This window comes from Aquarana catesbeiana, linkage group LG03, assembly GCF_042186555.1.
Source record: "Aquarana catesbeiana isolate 2022-GZ linkage group LG03, ASM4218655v1, whole genome shotgun sequence".
Taxonomy (NCBI): Eukaryota; Metazoa; Chordata; class Amphibia; order Anura; family Ranidae; genus Aquarana; species Aquarana catesbeiana.
The window spans coordinates 441272166-441298605 of NC_133326.1; the positions used below are offsets into that span (position 1 = coordinate 441272166).

General features: G+C 44.3%; 1 protein-coding gene across 1 annotated transcript in view; it reads left to right on the forward strand.

The window, feature by feature from the left end:
- The window catches only part of DDX46 (DEAD-box helicase 46), a 380459-nt gene that overhangs the window by 220552 nt on the left and 133467 nt on the right, over positions 1-26440 (forward strand). Inside the window, exon 15 of the mRNA XM_073620805.1 lies at positions 21422-21584. Coding sequence (XP_073476906.1) covers positions 21422-21584 — 163 coding nt within the window. The remainder of the gene's footprint in view (positions 1-21421; positions 21585-26440) is intronic.

Genomic DNA, 26440 nt, shown 5'->3' on the forward strand with positions numbered 1-26440 from the left:
TTTGCTTTTCAGGTATGCAATTTTTTATACTTTACCGTTTACCGTGCTTTATTGTTAACCATTTTTTTGTCTTCAGGTACGCCATTCACGACTTTGAGTGGTTATACCAGAATGATGCCTGCAGGTTTAGGTATCATCTTGGTATCATTCTTTTCAGCCAGCGGTCGGCTTTCATGTAAAAGCAATCCTAGCGGCTAATTAGCCTCTAGACTGCTTTTACAAGCCATTGGAGGGAATGTCCACCCCCCCCCCCACACACACCGTCTTCCGTGTTTTTCTCTGGCTCTCCTGTCTCAACAGGGAACCTGAGAATGCAGCCGGTGATTCAGCCAGCTGACCATAGAGCTGATCAGAGACCAGAGTGGCTCCAAACATCTCTATGGCCTAAGAAACCGGAAGCTACGAGCATTTTATGACTTAGATTTCGCCGGATGTAAATAGCGCCATTGGGAAATTGGGGAAGCATTTTATCACACCGATCTTGGTGTGGTCAGATGCTTTGAGGGCAGAGGAGAGATCTAGAGTCTAATAGACCCCAATTTTTGCAAAAAAGAGTACCTGTCACTACCTATTGCTATCATAGGGGATATTTACATTCCCCGAGATAACAATAATGATTTAAAAAAAAAAATATGAAAGGAACAGTTTAAAAATAAGATAAAAAAAAAAAAAAAAAAAAGCACCCCTTTCGCCCCCTGCTCTCGCGCTAAGGCGAACGCAAGCGGCGGTCTGTCGTCAAATGTAAACAGCAATTGCACCATGCATGTGAGGTATCACCGCGAAGGTCAGATCGAGGGCAAAAATTTTTGCAGTAGACCTCCTCTGTAAATCTAAAGTGGTAACCTGCAAAGGCTTTTAAAGGCTTTTAAAAATGTATTTATTTTGTTGCCACTGCACGTTTGTGCGCAATTTTAAAGCATGTCATGTTTGGTATCCATGTACTCGGCCTAAGATCATCTTTTTTATTTCATCAAACATTTGGGCAATATAGTGTGTTTTAGTGCATTAAAATTTAAAAAAGTGTGTTTTTTCCCCAAAAAATGCGTTTGAAAAATCGCTGCGCAAATACTGTGTGAAAAAAAAAATGAAACACCCACCATTTTAATCTGTAGGGCATTTGCTTTAAAAAAATATATAATGTTTGGGGGTTCAAAGTAATTTTTTTGCAAAAAAAAATAACTTTTTCATGTAAACAATAAGTGTCAGAAAGGGCTTTGTCTTCAAGTGGTTAGAAGAGTGGGTGATGTGTGACATAAGCTTCTAAATGTTGTGCATAAAATGCCAGGACAGTTCAAAACCCCCCCAAATGACCCCATTTTGGAAAGTAGACACCCCAAGCTATTTGCTGAGAGGCATGTCGAGTCCATGGAATATTTTATATTGCGACACATGTTGCGGGAAAGAGACAAATTTTTTTTTTTTTTTTTTTTGCACAAAGTTGTCACTAAATGATATATTGCTCAAACATGCCATGGAAATATGTGAAATTACACCCCAAAATACATTCTGCTGCTTCTCCTGAGTACGGGGGTACCACATGTGTGAGACTTTTTGGGAGCCTAGCCGCGTACGGGACCCCGAAAACCAAGCACCGCCTTCAGGCTTTCTAAGGGCGTGAATTTTTGATTTCACTCTTCACTGCCTATCACAGTTTCGGAGGCCATGGAATGCCCAGGTGGCACAAAACCCCCCCAAATTACCCCATTTTGGAAAGTAGACACCCAAAGCTATTTGCTGAGAGGTATAGTGAGTATTTTGCAGACCTCACTTTTTGTCACAAAGTTTTGAAAATTGAAAAAAGAAAAAAAAAAAATTTTTTTCTTGTCTTTCTTCATTTTCAAAAACAAATGAGAGCTGCAAAATACTCACCATGCCTCTCAGCAAATAGCTTGGGGTGTCTACTTTCCAAAATGGGGTCATTTGGGGGGGTTTTGTGCCACCTGGGCATTCCATGGCCTCCGAAACTGTGATAGGCAGTGAAGAGTGAAATCAAAAATTTTCACCCTTAGAAATCCTGAAGGCGGTGATTGGATTTCGGGGCCCCGTACACGGCTAGGCTCCCAAAAAGTCCCACACATGTGGTATCCCCATACTCAGGAGAAGCAGCTAAATGTATTTTGGGGTGCAATTCCACATATGCCCATGGCCTGTGTGAGCAATATATCATTTAGTGACAACTTTATGCAAAAAAAAAGTGTCACTTTCCCGCAACTTGTGTCAAAATATAAAATATTCCATGGACTCAATATGCCTCTCAGCAAATAGCTTGGGGTGTCTACTTTCCAAAATGGGGTCATTTTGGGGGGTTTTGTGCCACCTGGGCGTTCCATGGCCTCCGAAACTGTTATAGGCAGTGAAGAGTGAAATCAAAAATTTACACCCTTAGAAATCCTGAAGGCGGTGATTGGTTTTCGGGGCCCTGTACGCGGCTAGGCTCCCAAAAAGTCCCACACATGTGGTATCCCCATACTCAGGAGAAGCAGCTGAATGTATTTTGGGGTGCAATTCCACATAGGCCCATGGCCTGTGTGAGCAATATATCATTTAGTGACAACTTTTTGTAAATATTTTTTTTTTTGTCATTATTCAATCACTTGGGACAAAAAAATAAATATTCAATGGGTTCAACATGCCTCTCAGCAATTTCCTTGGGGTGTCTACTTTCCAAAATGGGGTCATTTGGGGGGGTTTTGTACTGCCCTGCCATTTTAGCACCTCAAGAAATGACATAGGCAGTCATAAACTAAAAGCTGTGTAAATTACAGAAAATGTACCCTAGTTTGTAGACGCTATAACTTTTGCGCAAACCAATAAATATACGCTTATTGACATTTTTTTTACCAAAGACATGTGGCCGAATACATTTTGGCCTAAATGTATGACTAAAATTTAGTTTATTGGATTTTTTTTATAACAAAAAGTAGAAAATATAATTTTTTTTCAAAATTTTCGGTCTTTTTCCGTTTATAGCGCAAAAAATAAAAACCGCAGAGGTGATCAAATACCATCAAAAGAAAGCTCTATTTGTGGGAAGAAAAGGACGCAAATTTCGTTTGGGTACAGCATTGCATGACCGCGCAATTAGCAGTTAAAGCGACGCAGTGCCAAATTGGAAAAAGACCTCTGGTCCTTAGGCAGCATAATGGTCCGGGGCTCAAGTGGTTATTAAAAGTTAGCAGCTACACTTTTTGTACCTGCTGAGTTTTAAATCGGTGGAACTCCGCTTTAAGTATGTATGCATCCATACGCAACATCATTCCAGCATAATTGTATAAAGTATAGAATTACAAGGAATCTGGAATTCCTAGGTGAACCACAGGAGCATGCTGAGATTTGGTTTGAATATCTGTCTGGATTACCCAACCCGTAGAGTGTAGGGATTCACAGACCTAAACAAAAGGTGCACCATTATTAACAAAAATGTAAGCTGCCATTTGTTAAAAATTATGTTTACTATTTAATAAGTGTATACTTGTATATCTCTGAGTGGGTTGGCTGGGTTTACCAACAACATCCTCGGTTGTAGAGTATTCCCACAACATTACCACCACCTGAACCATTAGGCTACCAATTAATTATAGTTATTATAAATGGTAAAGCATAATCAGGATCTGAGAATCTCTCAACTTACTGTTTGTATGTCTCCATTCTCTGCTTGCTTCCTTGTGGCTCCAGCGTAATGATCGCCGGCCAGCCTCTTTATCCCCTTCACGCCAACCAACATATAACGTCAGAAAAGGCTCAGAATCCCCTGCAGATGCGCATTAGAGTATTCCGGCAAACAAGAGCGAGGTCTGGAAAAATCAAGCCTCACTGTCGCAGCTAAAGCAGGGAGAGGCCACGTTGTGCTTGAAATTGACAACGCACCTCCCCCTGTGTGCAACTCCGGGGCATTCAGCAGAACCCACCCAGCACATTTAGGCACGTGGTAGGCTTCATACCTTCGTCCCAGCCGAATCCACATACCACATGGCTTCAGACTGAGTTCCTCAGTCTAATGGGACAAATTTGGCATGTATGTTGCCAAAAGGCACTCATACATACCCTGGGCGTCCCTATGGCCGCCAGTTAAAAACTTTCACAGATCGTCATGCAGGGCAATCAAACATTTTTTTAAATAAACCAAAATCCTTCAATATTATATTAAACAAATTGTTCTAACATCATTGTTGGTTGTATATGACCAATATAATAGCTGGAAAGACAAACAATAAATGAAATAAAATTATAATAATGACATTTCCTATTTAACTGTTTATTTCATCAAGCAATACATTTTGTCAACATGCTGTGGGTTCCTGTTGGTTCCTTCTCCGTCCCCTCCCGCCACCTGTAAGAACGATCAATCGGCTGAACAGCTGCTAATATTTTATGGTGAAGGGAATTGCTGGCTGTAAAAGAAGATATCTGAATGATGCCTGTAACTGCAGGTATCATTCAGATATCACCAAAGTCGACGACGTCATATGATGGACGGATGGGAAGCGGTTAAAGAATGACTGCAAACAAGAACTTTTTACCTCATGAATTTTTTTAAGGTTGGGAAAGATTTGTATCCTTAACCATCAAGGAATCACGTTAGCCCCTTTATATTTATCAAAGTACTTTTTTATGCCAAAAAATTCTGGCCTTTTTCTTAAACATTCGTTGTAATTTGGCAAACGCCCTGTTAATATCTGCTTCCTTCGTAACAGTGGTTCCTTGAGATTGTTCAATTTTAGTCACAAGTCCCTCCCAAGCCTTACCACAGAATTCAGCCATATTGATTACTACTAGAAAAACTAACACAAAAACAATTCTTTCGTACAGGATTAGATCATAGTTAACAATCTCAAATATAGATTACTTTATTGGAACTAGAAAAAATGTAGGTGTATTATCCACCCTGTTTAATATCACTACTGTTTAGTTCTAGATGAAGAAGGAGCAAATGGGCACCCCACCCAAATAATGAATAGAGAAAATATAGAGAATTTGGGGGACTTTAAAGGAGCAAGTAAACACAAAATATGTTAAAAAAAAAAATTTGAATATGTATTATACATCATTAAAATTCATTTAGTAAAATTAATGGGTTTCAACAAACACATCTATCACATTTCATGTGACAATGCTTCCACTCGACATGTTTCTCAGAATTTGATACACAGCTGCTTCAGGAGTATATGCATCAATCTAAAAAGCAGTAGAGAATTCATAAGAAATGTATACTAATTTTACATACCGTATATACTTGAGTATAAGCCGAGTTTTTCAGCACATTTTTTAGGCTGAAACCCCCCCCCCCCGGCTTATACTCGAGTGAGGGTGCCCATCTGCAGCTGTACCTGTGATTACTAAAACAGCGGGTGTCTCCCGCTGTGTCATGCAGTCTGTGCGTCCGTCCATTGTAACAAAGCCCCGCCGCCTCATCCGTGATAGACGGAACACTGATACAATGCTGGGAAACTGTATCAGTGTTGCGTCTATAGCGGACGAGGAGGCGGCAGGGCCTTGTTACAATGGACGGCCGCACAGACTGCATGACACAGCGGGAAACACCGTCTGTTTTAGTTATCAAAGGTACAGCTGCAGATGGGCATGACACAGCAGGAGACCCCCGCTGTTTTAGTTATCACAGATACAGCTGCAGATGGGCACTGATGATACAGGTGGGCACAGGTGGGCTGCAGATGGGCATTGTTTACCCAGTAACTGCTGCATTTCCCACCCTAGGCTTATACTCGAGTCAATACGTTTTCCCAATTTTTTGTGGTAAAATTAGGTGCCTCGGCTTATATTTGGGTCGGCCTATACTTGAGTATATATGGTAATCAAACTTAAAAAAAAAAAAAAATACATTCACAATTATTTAGATTTAGTTATTTTATACAAAGATGAACTATAAATAAAATATTTCATTATATTGTTGCATCCAGCAAAATATTGTCAGATTCGTGATCATTATCTATATTTATTTTTGCATACCTGTAATATTTTTATAATAATTGATGCCCATATAGTACAAAAATAGGATTTTTATAACAGCTTACCTGTAAAATCCTTTCTTGGAGTACATCACAGGACACGGAGCTATAGTAGTTACTATGTGGGTTATAGGCCACCTTTAGGTGATGGACACTGGCACACCCTAAGACAAGAAGTTCACTCCCTATATAACCCCTCTCACTACTGGGAGTACCTCAGTTTTTGTAGCAAAGCAATATACGTGTATTAAAAGAGGGGAGGAACCTTTGTGTACCGTGATGTACTCCAAGAAAGTAATTTTACAGGTAAGCTGTTATAAAAATACTATTTTCTTTATCGAACATCACAGGACACAGAGCCATAGTAGTTACTATGTGGGATGTCCCAGAGCAATGCCAACTGAGGGGAGGGAGATACAACAAAAGTAGGGCACCATGAGACCAGAGGACTTATACTGCTGCCTGCAGCACAATGCGCCCAAAGGTGATGTCCTCATGCCTTTTTACATCCACCTGGTAAATGTATGGACTGAAGACCAAGTTGTGGCCTTGCAGATTTGAGCCATGGAGGCTTGGTAATGCACTGCCCATGGAGCACTAACAGCCCTGGTGGAGTGCGCCTTGATTTGAGAGGGTGGAATCTTACTCTTCAAACCATAAGCTTGAACAATTACTTTCCAAATCCATTTAGAAATAGTACATTTCGATGCTGCCTGTCCTCTTTTAGGACCTTCAGGCAACACAAACAAAACATCCGTTTTTCGAATCTGAGCAGTCGCCTTCAAGTAGACTTTGACTGCTCTCACAGAACAGAGTTCTGGAAAAAACGAAGGCAGAACAATATCCTGGTTTGAATGAAAACCTGACACTACCTTCGATAGAAAGTTAGGAAAGAGCAGCCAACTCTGATACCCTTCTTGCAGAAGATATGGCTACCAGAAAAACTAGTTTCCTTGTCAAAAGCACCAAGGGAATATGTCGTATCGGCTCAAAAGGCTGTTTCTGTAAAGCCGACAGAACTAAATTCAAGTCCCAAGGTTTCAGGGGTGACCTAACCGGTGGATTAAGCCGTGTTACCCCCTGTATAAAGCTACGGACCAAAGAATGCGAAGCAAGTGGTCGTTGAAATAATACCGATAAGGCCGAAACCTGGCCTTTGATAGTACTCAAGGCCAGCTTCATCTCTAACCCCATTTGCAGAAAGTCAAGGATTCTACCTATGACATACTTCATGGGTAGGGATGGGCGGAACACCCCCCTGTTCAGTTCGCATCCAGAACATGCGAACAGGCAAAAAATATTAACATCGTTAAAGTCTATGGGACATGAACATGAACAATCAAAAGTGCTAATTTTCAAGGTTAATATGCAAAAAGTTTTTGGGGACCTGGGTCCTGCCCCAGGGGACATGTATCAATGCAAAAAAAAGTTTAAAAATGGCCGTTTTTCTTTATCGTACATCATAGGACACAGAGCCTCAAGTAATTACTTGGTGGGTTATGGGCCTACCTTCAGGTGTTGACACTGGTATAACCAATACAGGAAGTTGACTCCCCTATATAACCCCTCCTCCTTCCAGGGGTCCTTAGTTTTTTCGCCAGTGTCTAAGGTGTTGGTCACGAGTGAAGATGTGCTCTGAGGAGCTCCAGGGAGGGATCCATGCTGGATTTAAAAAAACTTCCACAACCGGATCCATCCCCGCCACTGAGGCCATAGGATGGTACCTGGGCCTCGCATTGAAGAACGAGGTTTTGCCTGTAAGCTTCTCTTTGAGAGCTGGACCCTAGGAACCAGGACTCTTTTTGGTTTTTCATATTACCTAAAGTTGTTCCTGAGGGGTGCTATACAGGTCCAAAGGAGCGGAACCCCTTTAAAAAGGGCCCCAGTCTTTGAAGGTTTAACTTTGCTGCCCGCGGTGATGGGTGAAGGTTGGATCTGTCTGTTAAATCAGCAGTATCCTGCAGCGAGGATAAGGTAAGGGGAGAAGCATAGGAACTGTAAAAGGTCCACGTATGCCTTTTACTCCAAAAAATACACACACACACACACACACACACACACACACACCTGTATGCCTTAAAATGTCTCCTCTACAGGGAGTATATTACACTTGCCTAGTAAGATGCCTTTTTCAGCAGCTCTGTGTCTGTCTATAGCAGCGGGTGTGGTCCCTGCAGCCAGAGGGGAGTTCTTAATTGAACAGTGTTCCTCTTCTGAGGGATCTAAAGGGGTTACAGCAGTAGTTTATGAACATACAAAACCAGCCATTTGCATTTTTTTGTATAAAGTGAAGTCTTCCTTTAAAACTAGGAGCTTAACAAACACTGCTGATAAAAATCCCCCCCCCCCCTCCTCCTGGAGAGGTGCAGTAACAGCTGACACTTAAAGTGGAAGGCCACCCTGGAAAAAAAAAATGCCACCAAAATGCCTAAAAAAAATTAAAAAAAAAAAACACTTGGGAAAATTTTTTTTTTATATACTTACCTAAACCCTTGTTGCTAGGCAGTCTTTCTAATCTGCCTCTTCCTATTCCGCGGCGTGTTCTCCTCGGTGAGCGGCCCCGTTGTCTTCTGGGAACTGTGTGTGTTCCCAGAACACCACAGGGCCATTCACAGATCGCTGCATCGCTCGCGCATGCGCAGTAGGAAACTGGCAGTGAAGCCGTAAGGCTCCACTGCCTGTTTCCCTTACCTAGGATGGCGATGCCGGGACCCGGGACCCGAGAGCCGAGGGACGGTTCGGCCTCGGGCGGCCGACATCGCGGGCACCCAGGACAGGTAAGTCTACTTATTTAAAGTCAGCAGCTACAGTGTTTGTAGCTGCTGACTTTAAAATTTTTTTTTAGCTGGCCGGAATCCCGCTTTAAGTGTAATCAGGTTCTCACCTGAGGCTTAACACAGACGCTCTCAGTTCATATGCTGAAGACAGAAGTCTGTCACACTGAGAGACACAGGAGCGCATGTAAAGGTTTGTAAACAGGCATTTCCAGCACAGGAAATATTATGGTACTCAGTATCAAAGGTTGATCCTTATGGTGACATTGTTTTCTTTTGCTAAAACTATTATTCAGCAAATACCATAATTTGTTAAAGTGCCTCTGCTGTTGTGCTTAGCACATTTGATTTCCAGTGTACCACAAAGGTACCAAGGATTCCACCCCCAGGCGCTGGGAACTCCAGTCATGCCTCCACACTGTCATCCTCTCCGGAGATACCTGACATGGCAAGCCAGGGTGAGTCATTGGAAGCAATTGGTGGTGCAATTGCTTCTCACACTTCAGCCCCTGTGTATGTGACTGAAGATGCATTCTCCTCTGCCCTGTTGGGCTTAGAAGGAATATTAGCAGCTTTAATCGCATTCTCCATCCAAGAGGAAAGGAAGCATGCTAGATCCCCCACCTCAAACCCCTTTTTCCAAGGGAACAGTGGGCTCAGGATGAGGTGTTATCCTCAGGTGATCACCGGGGAAAACAAGCCAAATTTTCCTCTGTGGAGGAAACAACAGTTGATGAACCTTATACAACCTCACAATCTGACAGATTGATGGTACAAACTCTTACAGAGATGGTTCATTCCACTTTGTATTCTACTCCTAACAGAGTAAGCTGAAAGTCCAGGTCCCTTCTTTGTTTTTGTTTTTTAAGGAGTTGGAATTTTTTTGTTAAAATCCTCCTACCAATGGCGCTATGTTTAGCCATAGATGTCATAAAAGACCCTATCCACCAGGCGTCTCGCCTTACGCTTGTGCTAAAACACATGCTTAGGACCCTGTGGTTAAAAGGGTTGGTCAGCCGAAGCATCTTGCAAAAAAGGTTATCTGACTAGTTTCCCTTTCATTGGGGAAGGTTTGGTGAAATACATCCAAATGATTTCTAGCAGTAAAGCTCTTTTGTCCAGTAGAAGGTTTAAATGTCCTTTTATTTAAAGTGAAGCCACAACAGCTCACAGCCATGGGAGACTTCCTGACAGACATGGATTCAGATCCACATGTCGGCGTTCACTAGTGAAGGAGCCACTCCTCACAGGTTAACTACTCTGACGGCCAGCGTAGCCATGGGAGGTTTCCTGAAAGACGTGGGACCTCGTCCTCACGTTGGCTCCTTGTGACCTTGGACAAGTCACTTAAACGGATTCCTTCCCCTGCGCAGGGGCAGCTGCCTCTAGGCAGCGGTGACGGCCTCCACCATCAGACTCTAGGGCATGAATTCCAAGAAATAGTGTTCAGATCTGTGCGACTTCAAGGTAGTCCCTGCACTACTTTGGTACCACTTTGATGCGACTTGAGGTCCATAAACCTCTAGAATACACAGGCATTGTTTCCTGTCGCATTAAAATCGTGCCCCGACGTATTCTCGGCGGCAAAGGATCACTGTAAAATCACGCAACTTTGGGGTTGCAATAGTGGAAACAGAGCCTAAGAGGAGAAAATATTCAGCCCCTGTATACATGATTGAAGATGCGTTTTTCCTCCGCCCTACAGGGCCTAGAAGGAAAGTTAGCGACTTTAATCGCATCCGCTATCCAAGGATGGGAAGCGTGTTAGATCCCCTCCCCCACCTGAGATCCCTTATCAAGGGAACAGTGGGTAGAGGATGAAGGATTACCCTCCAGGTAATCGGGAAGAAAGGCAAACCGAGTACTCCTCTGTAGAGGAGACCACTAGAGTTGAACTTTTTTCAGCCTCGCAATCTGAGAAATTGCTGGCACAAACCTCTAACAGAAATGATTTGTGCCTCTTTCAAGCTACCTCTAGTAGAGTCAGCTGATAGTTCTGTTTTTTCTTAGGTTCCTTGGAACCCTTCACTGCCTTTTTCATGCGTTTCCTGTACATGTACAGAGCCACGCAGAAATTCAACAGATCCATTCTAGATCTAAAAGAATCTAAATCAGTTCCTGAAGATCCGCTCCTTTCTATAGAGTCGATCAAGTCAGTAGTTTCTATCCTGCAAGGAGGAAAACTTCTAGCGTCTATAGGCATCAGGGACGCATATCTGCATGTTCATATATTTCCCGCTCACCAAAGGTTTCTGCGGTTCGAAGTAGAACAGCAACATTTCAGTTTATAGCCTTGCTCTTCGGGCTAGCTACAGCACCTCGAGTGTTCACAAAGGTGCTAGCCCCACCTGTAGCCAGGTCAAGGGCACAGGGCTTAAACAGTCTTGGCATACCTAGACGATCTATTGCTAATAGACCAATCGCTGTTTGGAGTAAGGTGTACGCATTACAACTAGTTACCTGGAAAGGTCTGGGTTGCATTCTCACCTGGAAAGGTCTGGGTTGCTATTTTAATGGAGTAAAGTCTCCATTAAAATATGCTAAAAAGGGCTGCAGTATTTGGGTCTGATTATAGATACAGCCCAGAAAAAGGGTCTTCTTGCCCAGAGAAAAAAAAAAACACCACTCTATAAAAGAGTTGGTGCGGATGGTCAGGTCAAAAGGTGGTCCCTCCATTCACCTTTGCATGAGGTTGTTAGAAAGGATGGTGGCTTCATTTGAAGCAGTTCCCTTTGCCCAGTTCCATTGGAGACTGTTGCAAAACAGTATTCTATTTTCTTGGAACAAAATGATCCAAGCTTTGGACTTGCCAATGCGACTGTCCCCAAGGTTGTCCCAAAGCCTCAATTGGTGGTTACTAAAGAATGTCCTAAAGGGTAAATCCTTCAGACCACTTATCTGGAAAGTGGTAATGACAGAGAAGACAACTGTCCAAGGACAGTGTTCAAGAACCGAAAGAGCCTTGTCCATCAACATTCTAGAGATTCAGGCAGTGCGTCTGGCTCTAAAAGCCTGGACTTCCAGGTTAACCTTAAGGGATTGTCCCGACAGGATCCAATCCGTCAATGCCACGGCTGTGGCCTATATCAATCACCAAAAGGGGCACCAAGAATCTCTCAGTGCAGAGAGAAGTGAACCATATTCTAACTTGAGCAGAAAGAAATATTCCGTGCCCATCGGCAGTCTTCATTCCGGGAATAGAGAATTGGCACACGCACTACATGTGCCGCCAGCAGATTATTCCCAGGGGAATGGTCTATTCACCCCGACATGTTTCGGGCTGTTTGTCAAGGATGGGGGACTCCGGATGTAGATCTTCTAGCATCCAGTGCAACATAAAGTTAGTCAACTTTGTGTCCACAACAAAGGATCCATTCGTATGCAGAACAGATGCGTTGATGATACTGTGGGGATCAGCTTTTACTGATCTATGCATTTCCCCCTATTCAGTTGCTGCCTTGACTTCTTTGCAGGATCAAGCTGGAAAGAAAACCGGTAATTCTGGCAGCACCAGCATGGCCCAGAAGGTCATGGTATGCAGAGGTCGTAAAGATGGCAGTGGAGGATCTGTGGTCCCTTCCACTAAGACCAGACCTGCTCTCACAGAGGCCGATATTCCATCCTACTTTACGAATGCCTAAATTTAACGGCCTGGCTATTGAGACCCACATTCTGAAAAGACGTGGGCTTTCCAGGGCAGTTATTTCTACTTTAATGCTAGGAAGCCAGCTTCTAGAGCTATATATTATAGAGTCTGGAAAGCTTATGTTTCGTGGTTTGAACCCAAGGGTTGGCACCCTCGGAGATATATTATAGGCAGAATTTTTGCCTTTCTACAAGTAGGCGTAGAGATGAAGTTGGCCCTGAGTACTATTAAGGGCCAAGTCTCAGCCTTATCAATTTTATTTCAAAGACCACTTGCTACGCATTCTTTAGTCTGGGGTTTCATGCGAGGAGTGATGCGGATGAATCCGCCAGTTAAATCACCCTTAAGCCCTTGGGACTTGAATTTAGTTTTGTCAGTGTTGCCAAAACCGCCATTCGAACCATTACAGCATGTTCCCTTAGTCCTTCTGACTAGGAAGCTGATATTTTTGGTTGCTATATCCTCAGCAAGGAGGGTTTCAGAATTGGCTGCTCTTTCCTGTAAAGAGCCATATTTGGTTATTCATGAGGACAGAGAGGTGTTGGGCCCTCGTCCAGGTTTTTTACCAAAAGTGGTCTCAGGTTTCCACCTGAACCAAGATATCGTCCTGCCGTTTTTTTCCAAAACCATGTTGGTTATTCATGAGGACAGAGTGGTGTTACGCCCTCGTCCAGGCTTTTTGCCAAAAGTGGTTTCAGGCTTTCATCTGAATGAAGATATTGTCCTGATATCGTTTTTTCCAAAACCATGTTCCAAAGAAGAAAAGTCACTACATTGTCTTGATGTGGTGAGAGCAGTGAAGATCTATTTAAAGAAAACTGCTCCGATTCGTAAGACTGATGTCTTATTTATTCTGCCAGAGGGTCCTAAAAAAGGACAGGCAGCGTCAAAATCCACTGTGGCTAAGTGGATTCGGCAGGTTATAATTCAAACTTATGATTTAAAGGGAAAGATTCCCCCTTTTCAAGTTAAGGCGTACTCTGCCAGAGCGGTTGGTGCTTCTTGGGCAGTATGTCACCAGAGAATAAGAAAACACTGCGCTCTAATAGCAAAAATAAAATATATGTGAGCCAGCAGCTGCATACATTGTGACAAACAATAACTGGTAAATGGGAAAAAAATGCAGCGCTAAGAAGTAATAGGAAGTTAGGGTGTAGTGAAACAATTAAGTAAGAGATGCTGTACTGAACAGTAAAGCATATGTGCAAAAACCATAAGTGAAATGAAATGAACAAACACAGTATAAAGTGTCCACATATGGTAAATGGATGATTCCAAACTCAAATTATTAAGAGGAACTGGTATGGACCAAAAAATGATGTGAAACTAGAAAATAAAGTCAATGGTGCACGGTGTGGATCTGTGACTGAGTCAACAACGGGGTACAGAACTTCCGTAGCTGTAAACCAACATCTCGATATGGGGCATCAGAATGAAAACATCAGGAAGTAAGATAAGATGGGTACTCTTACCAGATGACGTGGACTCCACTGTCATATGACATGGAGTCAATGGTGCATGGAGCCAAATCTAGGCTGGAAAACGATATCCGGAACGGTGGAACCTCTGTCTCCCTTCTTGACTTCTCTGGTGGGGTGAAGAAACATCAGGAAGGGCCGCCAACTGGATATCAGCCAATAGACCTCAAGGATGTGTTCCAAGGAGAAGCCGGGGACAGATTTGATCCAGACCCCGTGATGGAAGTAGGGCTACTGGAAGGCAGTTTCTTGCATCGGGATAATATGCAAATAAAAAATAAAAAGCTTCTGCATAGTGCAGGTAAACCAGGGATTTTTATTTCTAAAAATACCATACAAAAAATGGATAAAAGTGATCACAATTAAAATAAAATCTAAGCAGCGTAAGGAAGGGGAGATCGCCCGACGCGTTTCGACCAAGGGGGTCTTCAACAGGGTATGGTTCAAATCTGTCCCCGGCTTCTCTCAGAGGTTCCACCGTTCCGGATATCGTTTTCCAGCCTAGGTTTGGCTCCATGCACCATTGACTCCATGTCATATGACAGTGGAGTCCACGTCATCTGGTAAGAGTACCCATCTTATCTTACTTCCTGATGTTTTCATTCTGATGCCCCATATCGAGATGTTGGTTTACAGCTACGGAAGTTCTGTACCCCGTTGTTGACTCAGTCACAGATCCACACCGTGCACCATTGACTTTATTTTCTAGTTTCACATCATTTTTTGGTCCATACCAGTTCCTCTTAATAATTTGAGTTTGGAATCGTCCATTTACCATATGTGGACACTTTATACTGTGTTTGTTCATTTCATTTCACTTATGGTTTTTGCACATATGCTTTACTGTTCAGTACAGCATCTCTTACTTAATTGTTTCACTACACCCTAACTTCCTATTACTTCTTAGCGCTGCATTTTTTTCCCATTTACCAGTATGTCACCAGGCCTCCATGTCTCAGATCATCAAGGCCGTGACTTGGTTTTCAGTGCATACATTTACAAAATTTTATCAAGTAGATGTAAGATGAAATGAGGATATCGCCTTTGGGCGCAGTGTGCTGCAGGCAGCAGTGTAATTCCTCAAGGTCTTGGGGTGCCCTATGGGTTGTGTCTCCCTCCCCTCAAGTAACATTGCTATGGGACAACCCACCAAGTAATTACTTGAGGCCCTGTGTCCAATGATGTACGATAAAGAAAATAGGATTTTTAAAACCGCTTACCTATAAAATCCTTTTTTTGGAGTACATCATAGGACACAGAGCTCCCGCCCCTCTGTTTTATGGGGTGAGAGTATATTGCTTGGCTACAAAAACTGAGGACTTCTGGAAGGAGTTATATAGGGGAGTCAACTTCCTGTATTGGTTATACCAGTGTCAACACCTGAAGGTAGGCCCATAACCCACCAAGTAATTACTTGAGGCTCTGTGTCCTATGATGTACTCCAAGAAAAGGATTTTACAGGTAAGCTGTTTTAAAAATCCTATTTTTCGGGAGCAGTGATTTTAATAATGCTTAAAGTGAAACAATAAGTGAAATATTCCTTTAAATTCTGTACCTGGGGGGTGTCTATAGTATGCCTGTAAAGTAGTGTATGTTTCCCGTGTTTATAACAGTCCGAGAGCAAAATGACATTTCTAAAGGAAAAAAGTGTCATTTAAAAGTGCTAGCGCTAGTGCCGGCTATTAATGAATTGTCGGTCCCGACAATACACATAAAAGTAATGGAAAAAAAAATGCGTGGGGGTTCCCCAAAATTCCATTACCAGGCCCTTCAGGTCTAGTATGGATATTAAGGGGAACTCTTAATATATTTTTTTTAATAAATTTTTTTTTTTAAAATGGCGAAAATCCACACCAGACCCTTATCCGAGCACCCAACCTGGCAGGCTGCAGGAAAAGAGGGGGGGGACGAGATAGCGCCCCCCTCCTGAACCATACCAGGCCACATGCCCTCAACATGGGGAGGATGTCCTCCCCACAACCCTTGCCCGGTGGTTGTGGGGGTCTGCGGGCGGGGGGGGCTTATCGCCATCTGGAAGCCCCCCTTAACAAAGGGGACACCCTGATCCCAGCCCCCCCCCCCCCTTGTGAATTGGTAAGGCCTACCGATTCACAAAAGTGTCAAAATGTTAAAAAACCACAGGAGACGTCTTGGGACAAGTCGTTTATTAAAAATAAAAAAAAATGATTCCAGCAATGTAATTCAATAAATCCATGCTCCTACTCCAAAGATGTAATCCAATTCTCGATCTCCAGCGATGGATGATCTCCAGCAAGGAACACGCACATTATCCTGCCTCCACCGGAGGCACCCAGCCAATGACTCAGCGCTAGCTTGACCGCTCTTATGCAGCTGAGGGCAGGCCACCCGTCACATGACCCCGCCCCCCTCTGACAGGTGGAAACGCTGGGGTTTCCCAGTGACGTGTACGGGTGACCCCGCCCCCTCTGATGCAACGCAGGATTCCTGTTGTTAGAGGGGGGAATGGGGTCACGTTATGGGTGGTCCCGCCTTCAGCTGCATAAGGGCTGTCAAGCTAGCGCCGCGTCATTGGCTGGGTGCCTCCAGTGGAGGCAGGATAATGTGCGTGTTCCTTGCTGGAGTGGCTGGAGATCATCCATCGCTGGAGATCGAGAATTGGATTACATCTTTGGAGTAGGAGCATAGATTTATTGAATTACATTGCTGGAATCTTTTTTTTTTTTTTTTTTTTTTTTTTCTTTTATATAAAGGACGAGACGCTCCCTTGTCGTCGTCCCCCCCCCCCCTCTTTTCCTGCGGCCTGCCAGGTTGCGTGCTCGGATAAGGCTCTGGTGTGGATTTTTGGGGGAACCCCACGCCATTTTTCTTTAAAAAATTGGTGCGGAGTTCCCCTTAAAATTTGGGGTGTTTGCGGTTAATTCGAAAAGCCACGGAACACCCCAAATTGTTCACTGTTCGGCGGACGGGCGAACAGCCAGTGTTCGAGTCGAACTCATGTTCGACTCGAACAGACAGCCCATCCCTATTCCTTGGGTGCCAACCCCTGGATTCACACCCGGAAACATATGCCTTCCAGACTCTCTAATAAATGATTTTAGAGGCCAGCTTCCTTGCATTAATCAAGGTAGATACCACTGAACCTGACAGCCCACGCTTCTTCAGAATGTGCGTCTCAATAGCCAAACCGTTAAATTTATAGTTTGTAAGGTAGGATGGAATACCAGACCTTGCGAGAGTAGGTCTGAACGTGGTGGTTAGGTCCATGGGTCCCCTACCGCCATCCTTTTGATCTCTGCATACCAAGATCTTCTGGGCCACACCGGGGCCACAAGAATCACCGACTTCCCATTCTGCGAAGAAGTCGTGGAAGCAGCAGTATAGGAGGCAATGGATAAATCGGTGAGAACGGATTCCACGGAACCACCAAGGCATCTGTTCCACATGCTAGCGGATCCCTTGTTCTTGACACAAAGTTGTCAATCTTCCTGTTGAACCTGGACGCAAATAGATCTACGTCTGGGATCCCCCATCTTCGGTATATTGCCAGGAAGATCTCGGGGTGAAGGGACCATTTTCCCGGGAACAACTGCTGGCGACTCAAATAGTCCGCCTGCCAATTTAATATTCCTGGAATGAAGACTGCCGATAGGTTGTTTTCTGCCCAATTTAGGATATGATTCAGCTCTCTGGGCCGCACAACTTCTTGTGCCCCCTTGATGATTGATATAAGCCACGGCTGTGACATTGTTGGATTGGATCCTGACAGGACAATTCCGTAACCTGAACGTCCAGGCCCTCAGGGCCAAGCGTGCTGCCCGAATCTCTAGAATGTTGATGGGCAAGGCCATTTCTGATTTGGACTATTTCCCTTGGACAATCGCTTCTTCCAGGACTGCTCCCTAAACCAAAAGGCTGGCATCTGTTACCATCTTCCAGGTAACTGGTAGGAAGGATTTTCCCTTTTGCAGATTCTTGGTTATCAACCACCAACTGAGGCTCCGGCGCACCTTTGGAGACAGACACATTGGGAAATCTAGAGCTTGGACCTTCTTGTTCCAAGCTAATAGGATACTGTTTTGCAGCAGCCTCGAATGAAACTGAGCATAAGGAATGGCCTTGAATGAAGCCACCATCTTTCCCAACAACCTCATGCAAAGCCGAATAGAAGGATGCTTTTTTGCTTTGACCACCTGAATCAGTTCCGTTATGGCGCTGATCTTTGCCTGGGGCAAGAATACCCTCTTCTGGGCTGTATCTATGATTAGACCCAAGTATTCTAATTTCCTTGATGGTTTTAAGGAAGATTTCTGTAGGTTGAGAATCCAACCTAGGTATTCCAGGTAGTTGACTGTGGTGACCATACTTTGGTCTAAGCGAGCTACCGACAAGAGCAGATCGTCTAGGTAAGCTATAATCGTTATACTTTGGGCCCTTAATCTGGCTAGAGGAGGGGCCAGGACCTTTGTAAACACTTGAGGTGCAGTAGCTAGACCGACAGGCAGAGCTATAAACTGAAAATGAAGATTTTCTACCTCGAAACATAGATATTCCTGGTGAGCGGGGAAAATAGGCACATAGAGGTATGCATCCTTGATGTTGATTATGCCAGAAGTTCTCCTCCTTGTAGGATGGAGACTACTGATCAGATTGACTCCATGCGAAAAGAGCGGATATTCAGGAACCGGTTTAGATCTTTGAGATCTAGAATGGGTCTGACATCTAAATTTGGTTTTGGCCCTGTAAAAAGTTTTGAATAAAACCCCAATCCCTGCTCTTCCATGGGGACCACCGAGATCACTTTTTGAGACGAAAGACGATCCAATGCTTGAAAGAGAGACTTCTTTTTCTCTGGATCCTTGGGAATGTTTGATCTGAGGAGACGGGGACTCTCGTAACTTTAGTTTGTACCCTAGAGCTATTGAGGAAGTCACCCATCTGTCTCGACACTCTCTTCCTGCCAGACCCTTGAGAAATGCAGAAGTCTTCCCCCCATTAGAGCGAGCGGGGGCGCCTCTTCATAAGGAGGCTTTAGTATCTTGTTTTGTCCCTGGGGTTGACCCTGAGGTTTACCTCTTGAACTTGACAGCGGAGGCTGTCGTGACTGCCTGGAGGCTGATGCCCCTGGCACTGGAGAAGGAGCTTGTTTAAATGCAATATGTTTACTCCTTTTCCTAACTGGCAAAAGGGTACTTATTCCATTAGAATTTTTTTGGATGTATTTATCCAAATTATCCCCAAACAACCGTTCACCGTGGAAAGGAAAACTAGCCAGGAGCTTTTTTGGCACTTCGGCTGACCAATTTTTCAACCATATTATTCTACGCATATGCACCAGCCGAAGTGTAAGGCATGAGGCCTGAAGAATAGAATCTCTCATAGTGTCTATTACAAAACATAAAGCCCCTGGTAGCTTGGCTAAATCCTGGGCCTGCTGATCAGGGATAACCTTGAGCACCTGTTTAAATTGGTCTTGCAAAGATTAACATACACCAATTGCTGCCACTGCAGGTTGAGTCACTGAACCTGCCAGAGAAAAAGTGTTTTTTAGCAGGAATTCCAATTTCTTATCCGTTGGATCCCTAAGCATTTGAGCTTTGGCTAACTTCTAGCATTTGAGCAAGTCAAACTTTTATTCACAGAGGATATAGCAGCATCAATTGCTGGTATCTCCCACGTTTTAGTGAATTTTTCCTCCATAGGATAAAGTGTTGAAAACTTTTTAGGAGGAAAAAATATGCTTATCTGGGTGATACCACTCAGAATACATAAGCTGTTCCAGCAATGAATGGACAGGAAAGGCATGCACAGCTTGAGGAGGGTTTAGCGAACCCAAACGAGAAGTGGGCTTATCAACCGACTCAGTTAAGGGTAGCATAAAAGTGGAGCGGACCAACTCAGTAAGAGATTGCACTATCAATCTTTCAGATTGTGAAAGGAGATCCTTCCACATTTGACCCCTCAGAAGAGAAGTCATCAGCCTCTTTACGGTCCCCTGAGGGAAATTCATCTTCTCCCACCCCCAGCTCCTCTGTTTGAGGGTCCCGGGTAGTGGAAAGGGACATGTTGCGTTTTGTCCCAATCTGGGAAGATGCGATTAAAGCCGCTAACCTTTTTTCCAATCCTATCATAGCTGAGGAAAAAACGGCTCACTCTGACCAGCCACCCCAGATGTCTCAGGGGAGGATGCTTCTTAGAGCTTGAGGAAGACCCTTTGAGCCCTTTTTTGGGGTGTTTCTACCTCCCCTTCTGACCAAAGCCTGATGCACAAATGCAGAGGTACTACCAGAAGAAATTGCACCCACTGCTTGAGCAAATAGTCCAGCAACCGCCAGTGCTATTAATGCTCAGCCTGATGCTCAGTAAATGTGGCAAGGGAATGCCTGTGTCACCACTTACATGCCCCCTGCTGCTCTTGTGTCCTTCCGATAGCTGCAGTCAGCCAAATGGAGCTTTTTATAATGCAGTCCCACACTGGACGTTGCTGCACGCTAACGCTGCGCCAAGCCATGCCCCTTACGACTTCCCACCGCGCCCCCGCCTTTCTCTTTTCAAAAGAGCGTTTTCCCGCGCGGGCTTCTGATCCGACGGGATCAGCGTGCGCGCGTGGGGGGGGTGGCGAGGAGGAGAGCAGACAAACCACCATACAGAGGCGGTGGAAGAACGAAACGGCATCTACCTATCCGGGAGAGGGGGAGAGCTTCTGTCTAGGTGGGGGGTGTTTTTGGAAAAAAATCCCCCCCCAACATCTTACCTGAGGCCTGGGACTGTTTAGCCTGCAGCATCTGCTGACACACAGCAATCTATGGAAAGCATGAACATACGTGCTCTAAACAGCCCCCAGTGGTGACTTTACGCATGACAACATTTGATTTTAAAGGCGACAATCCATAAGAAAATTTAAAATTCCTTAGAATTCTCTACTTACCTTATCCCGCCACAGGGATTCTGTGGTAAAACCAACAGACCCAATCTTCACCCCTCACGGTGGGCTCCGTTAAAAAAAAACCTTCAGGGACCAGGGCCCCTTTTTATCAGGGGTTCCACTCCCCTGGACCCGTAAAACACCCCACCAAGAAACTTTACGGCTGAAGAAACCAAAGCACTGGATCCCGGGGTCCAGCTCTCAAACAAGAGAAGCGTTACGGGCTAAACCTCGTTTCTTCCGCCACGAGGCACGGCTACCATTAAATTCGACATGAAAAGACACCTTGAATGGATCCGGCTGCATAGCTTGCCCCAGCAAAGGAATATTCCAGTGGAGCTCAGCCTAGCACATCTTTACTCGTGACCAACACCTAAGACACTGACGAAAAAACTGAGGTACTCCCAGTAGTGGGAGGGGTTATATAGGGAGTGAACTTCCTGTCTTAGGGTGTGCCAGTGTCCATCATCTAAAGGTGGCCTATAGCCCACATAGTAACTACTATGGCTCTGTGTCCCATGATGTACGATAAAAAAATATTAACACTGTTTCATAGTATGTTCTTGCCAGTCTCACAAATAAGATAAGCACACATTCTAGGTACTTTTTTAGGTAGAAATAGTAAACTATATATATATATTTTTTTTTTTAAGATTGTGATCGAGGAAGAAAAAAAGTTTCTTAAATTACTGGAGCTTTTGGGGCATTACCAAGAAAAAGGATCAGTCATTATTTTTGTTGATAAACAAGAGCACGCAGATGGATTACTCAAAGACTTAATGAGAGCGTCATATCCCTGCCTTTCACTTCATGGAGGTAAAGTAGAATCTATGAATTTATTTGTAAAATGTTATTAAAATGTTACTCACTGTAATATACAGTATGTGAAGGAAAGACGCGTACATAGATAAATAAATTGGTAAATTCCGCGCTTAGATATAGGCTGGGCTGCTGCCTCCCCGGGGGGCTCCAAAGTTAGGGCACTAACAGTGTGAAAAAGTATATAAGTATAGGGGTTAGTGGTGCTGCCCGTCACCTGAAGAGTGACCCTCCTAGGTAAGTCACTCTTCTCAGGTGAGAGTGCAATTAACCAAGTGACAAACAGTGAGATATGTCAATGTGTAAAATTGATGTATTTAAAGGGGTTCTCACCCTATACCAAAAAGGTGTATATATAGTGCTCTATTACTACTTTGATTACAAAATTGTGTATAGGTTCCAGCCAGAACCCTGAGAATAAGGAATATGAAAATCAATGTACAAAACACAATATTCTTTATTCTCATGTTTCTGGACGGAACCTTTATACAATTTTGTAATCAAATAAGTAATAAAGCACTAAATATAGTGCATTCAGGCATGTCCTGAATTATTTTTTTTTTTAAAAGCCCCATGTTAAGGGTGAGGCCCATAAACAATTTGAACTCCTCCAAAGTCAGTTTTCTCCAAATAGATTTTTCTGATCCACAGTAAATTGAAGCAAAGTGTCAGGCAACAATAAATTAAATCAATTTCAGAGAAGTTCTTGGTATTGGCCTGCACACCTGGCTGTGCGGTAAAAGGGGGAATGTTTGCTGATCCGAAGTTGGAAGGCAGCCATGTTGGGTTAGCAAGAGCATCTGGGAGCTATGTAGTGGCCCTGACTCCTGGGGAATGTGACACTCCAGTGCTGGTACTTGGGGGAGATACTACAGCGTTGGTAATAGGCCTAGGCATTTCATCCTGGGGTCTATCGCTGGTGGCTGTCTTTTTTTCAGAACGCCGTACCCTTTTAGGAGGGACACAGATCCACTGCTTTCAATCCGTTCAAACTCTGAATTGGAATCTGACACTGAGAACTCCAAGCTGCTCTCATCGGTCATGCTGAGGATCTGAAATGCCTTCTCACGGCTGTAAACTTTTTTGGACATGGCTGGTACTGGACTCCCGATGGCTGTTGATGGGTACTCTGGTGATGGGCTGTGCGACGGGTACTCTGGTGATGGGCAGCTGCGTGACAGGTACTGACGGTCAGATACAGGTGCACTTTATTTGGGCACTCATGGGTGACAGATGACTGCTGAAGGTCACTGATGGGTGACGGGTGCCAGTCACTGATGGGTGACAGGTGCACTTTATGGGCACTGATCACGGTCTCTGGTGACAGGTGCACTTTATGGGCACAGATGGGCGACAGGCAACGGTCACTAATGGGTGACAGGTGCACCGCTGACTCACTGATGGCAGTTTCTGATGACAGGTGCACTTTATGGGCACTGATGGGGTGACAGGTGCACTGGGGGGTGAAAGTAACTCTTCTGGGCACTGATGAGGACTGTTACACTGCTGATGGGCGATGTGACAGGTTCACTTGTTGTGGTGCTTGGTGCAGTACACTAACAAGACAGATCAGTAACTCACTGATCCCTGGCTCTTCTCTCCTCATACTGGAAACGGTGTATGAGGGGAGAAGAGCTGGTAACAGCTAGTTATCGGTCTGTGTTTACATTTTTGTTCGTCTGTGAATGGATCACGGTGATCACGTGGTAAACAGCCGGGTCATTGGCTGATTACCACTGTTGGTGACCAGCTGTATCCTGGGGACACGCCGCCACTGACAGCACCGCGATGCGCTCTCGATCGCGCACAAGCACTGTTTGAATGTGCCAACATCATATGACGTCGGCCCAGAATGAGAGCAGCCCCGCTCCGCTGTCAATGTACTATATGGTGGGCACGTTGGTGGTTAAAGAGTCAGAAATAACCATCTTCATGGTTTAATTCATTGAAGGGGCTTTTGTTGAGTATGATGCTTGCCTTTTTAAAGAAGTATTAAAGTATAGACAAAAGTAGTGCTGGCAAGATCTCTTTAGGCTTCTTGCACATGATTCTCCTGTTTGAGCATCTACTTTTTCAGACTTTTTTTGTATGTATTTTCGTGCATTTCCGCTTGTAAACGTATTTCTTCTCGTTATGCAGAATATGTAAATAGACATTTGCACGCATGAGGCGTTAATTATTGAACAAAAAAAGCAGATTTTTCTATTTTTTTGCTGAAAAATGCACGGCGCTTGTTTACGGGCCTGAGTGCATAGGAACATTTCAATAATGGGCTGTATTTTAGCTCGGTAAAAAAAAAATAAAAGCTTTACTGAGCCTTTTCAAGCTACAGTGTGCAAAAGAGGCCTTAAAATCCTAAGTTGAAAACCTTTCATCAGATAACCCTGAAATAGCAAAATCGTTGTACGCATCTTAACCAGTTGCCGACCGCCTAACGCAGATATACTGCGGCAGAATGGCACGGGCAGGCAAAATCGCGTACCCTGGTCGCATATCCAGCACTGCAGTAGCACTTGGTGACGTGGCGAGTCCCATAAGTGCAGTTCAAGCTGGCGAGGTAGCAAGCACAAGTAGTGTCCTGCTCACACCAAGAAGACGAACACAGGCCCGTCGTGCCCATAGTGCCCTTCCTGCTGCATTCGCCAATCCGAATTGGGAACCCACCACTTCTGCAGCACCCGTACTTCCCCCATTCACTGGCCAACCCGGCATTCAGGTGGAAACAGTTGATTTTAGGTCACTGGATTTTTATTCACTGTTTTTCACCGAAGATCTATATAGATCTATTGTGGACCAAAGCAATTTGTACGCTGGTCAACACATCGCCACTATTCCCCAGTCCTCCCTTGCCAGAGATTGGAAACCAATTACGGTTTCCGAATTTAAGATCTTTCTGGGCCTTTCCCTCAACATGGGCATAAATAAAGAGTGAGTTGCGGTCATATTGGTCCACTTACCCAATTTACCATAAGCCCGTGTTCTCTGCCTCCATGGCCAGGGCACGATACAAGCAGATTTTGCGGTTCATGCACTTCAACAACAATGAACTCTCGTCCTCGTGGAGACCCTGAATACGATCGGCTCTACAAAATTCGGCCCCTCGTAGACCACTTCAACCAACGTTTTGCAGACTTGTTTACTCCCCATCAAGTTGTCTGCGTTGAGTCCCTGATTACGTTTTCTGGCCGCTTGTCATTCAAACAGTACCTTTCCAGTAAGCGTGCCAGATACGGGGTCAAGATGTATAAGCTCTGTGACAGGGCTACAGGCTATACATGTAGTTTTATGGTTTACAAGGGCAAAGATAGTCACGTAGAGCCGACAACTTGCCCTGACTACATAGGAAGTGCTGGCAAGATTGTGTGGGACTTGGTGTCACCCTTATTCGGAAAGGGATACCACTTGTACGTGGACAATTATTACACGAGCGTGCCACTTTTTAGTCACCTTTTTGATCATCAGATTGGAGCATGTGGCACCGTGCGACCTAATCGCCGGGGCTTTCCCCAGCGGCTTGTAGATTCCCGTCTTAGGCTGGGGGAGAGAGCCTGCTTGCAGTTTAATAATTTGCTCGCTATGAAGTGGAGGGATAATAAGAATGTTTTCGTTCTTACCTCCCTTCATGCAGACACAACGGTCCAAATTACTACGGCGACTGGTGTTGTGGAGAAACCCCTCTGTGTCCACGAATATAACCAAAATATAGGAGGGGTGGACCTCAACGACCAGTTGTTGGCGCCGTACCTAGTTGCCCGTAAGGCCAGACGCTGGTACAAAAAAGTGTCTTTTTATTTATTTCAATTAGCTTTGCTGAACGCTTATGTGCTATACAGAGCTTCAGGACGGACTGGATCCTTCCTTAAATTCCAGGAAGAGATCGTCAGAGCCCTTCTGTGTCCAGACGGTGCTTCATCTCACCTTTCCCAACCAAATGCAGTAAGCTGGCTGCATGAGGCATTTTCTTTATGTCCTCCCGAGTACCCCTACCCAATGAGCCCCCCAAAAAAGATGTTGTGTCTGCAGCAAGCGCGGATTTAGGCGTGACACTCGGTATTATTGTTCCTCCTGTCCTGACAATCCTGGTCTTTGCATTGGTGAATGTTTTGAACGCTACCATACACTAGTTGAGTCTTAGCATAGGGTACAGCACTGCACAGACTAGGACACACTTTCACAGGGTCTCCCAAGATGCCATCGCATTTTGAGAGACCCAAGCCTGGTACCAGTTACAAAAGTTAAAGTTACAAAAAAAATGTAAAAAACAAAACACAAAAAAAATATAAAATAATAAAAACCAAAAATAGTTGTCGTTTTTATTGTTCTTTCTCTTCTTTCTATTGTTCTGCTCTTTTTTACTGTATTCTATTCTGCAATGTTTTATTGTTATGTTTTTATTATGTTTGGTAACCATTTTTTGTTTTCAGGTACCCCATTCAGCTGCAGAGCGGATTTATTTATCTTGACAGCAACAGCGTTTGCTCCGATACATAAAGCCGTGACTCCAGCGCTGTCGGAGGTGATTTCACCACCACAGTTACATACTTCAGCATATATGCCGAATCGTGGGGGCAGCAGTGGGTGGAGGAGCGATTTGCTCCTACCTTTTGCAGGAGGATGCCCCCATGCTTCGGCATATATAAACGGTGCATGTATGCCCATCATTAGAAGTGGGTGGATGAAGGGAGGTATTCTAATGGTGGGCATACCCACCGATCAATATCTTTTTTTCGTTCAGCCCACAGGCTGCATGAAAAAAAAGTTTACAATATATGCCCAAAAGGACCAGCAACGTACTGGTATGTTGCTGGACTTTGAGTGGTTATACCAGAATGATGCCTGCAGGTTTAGGTATC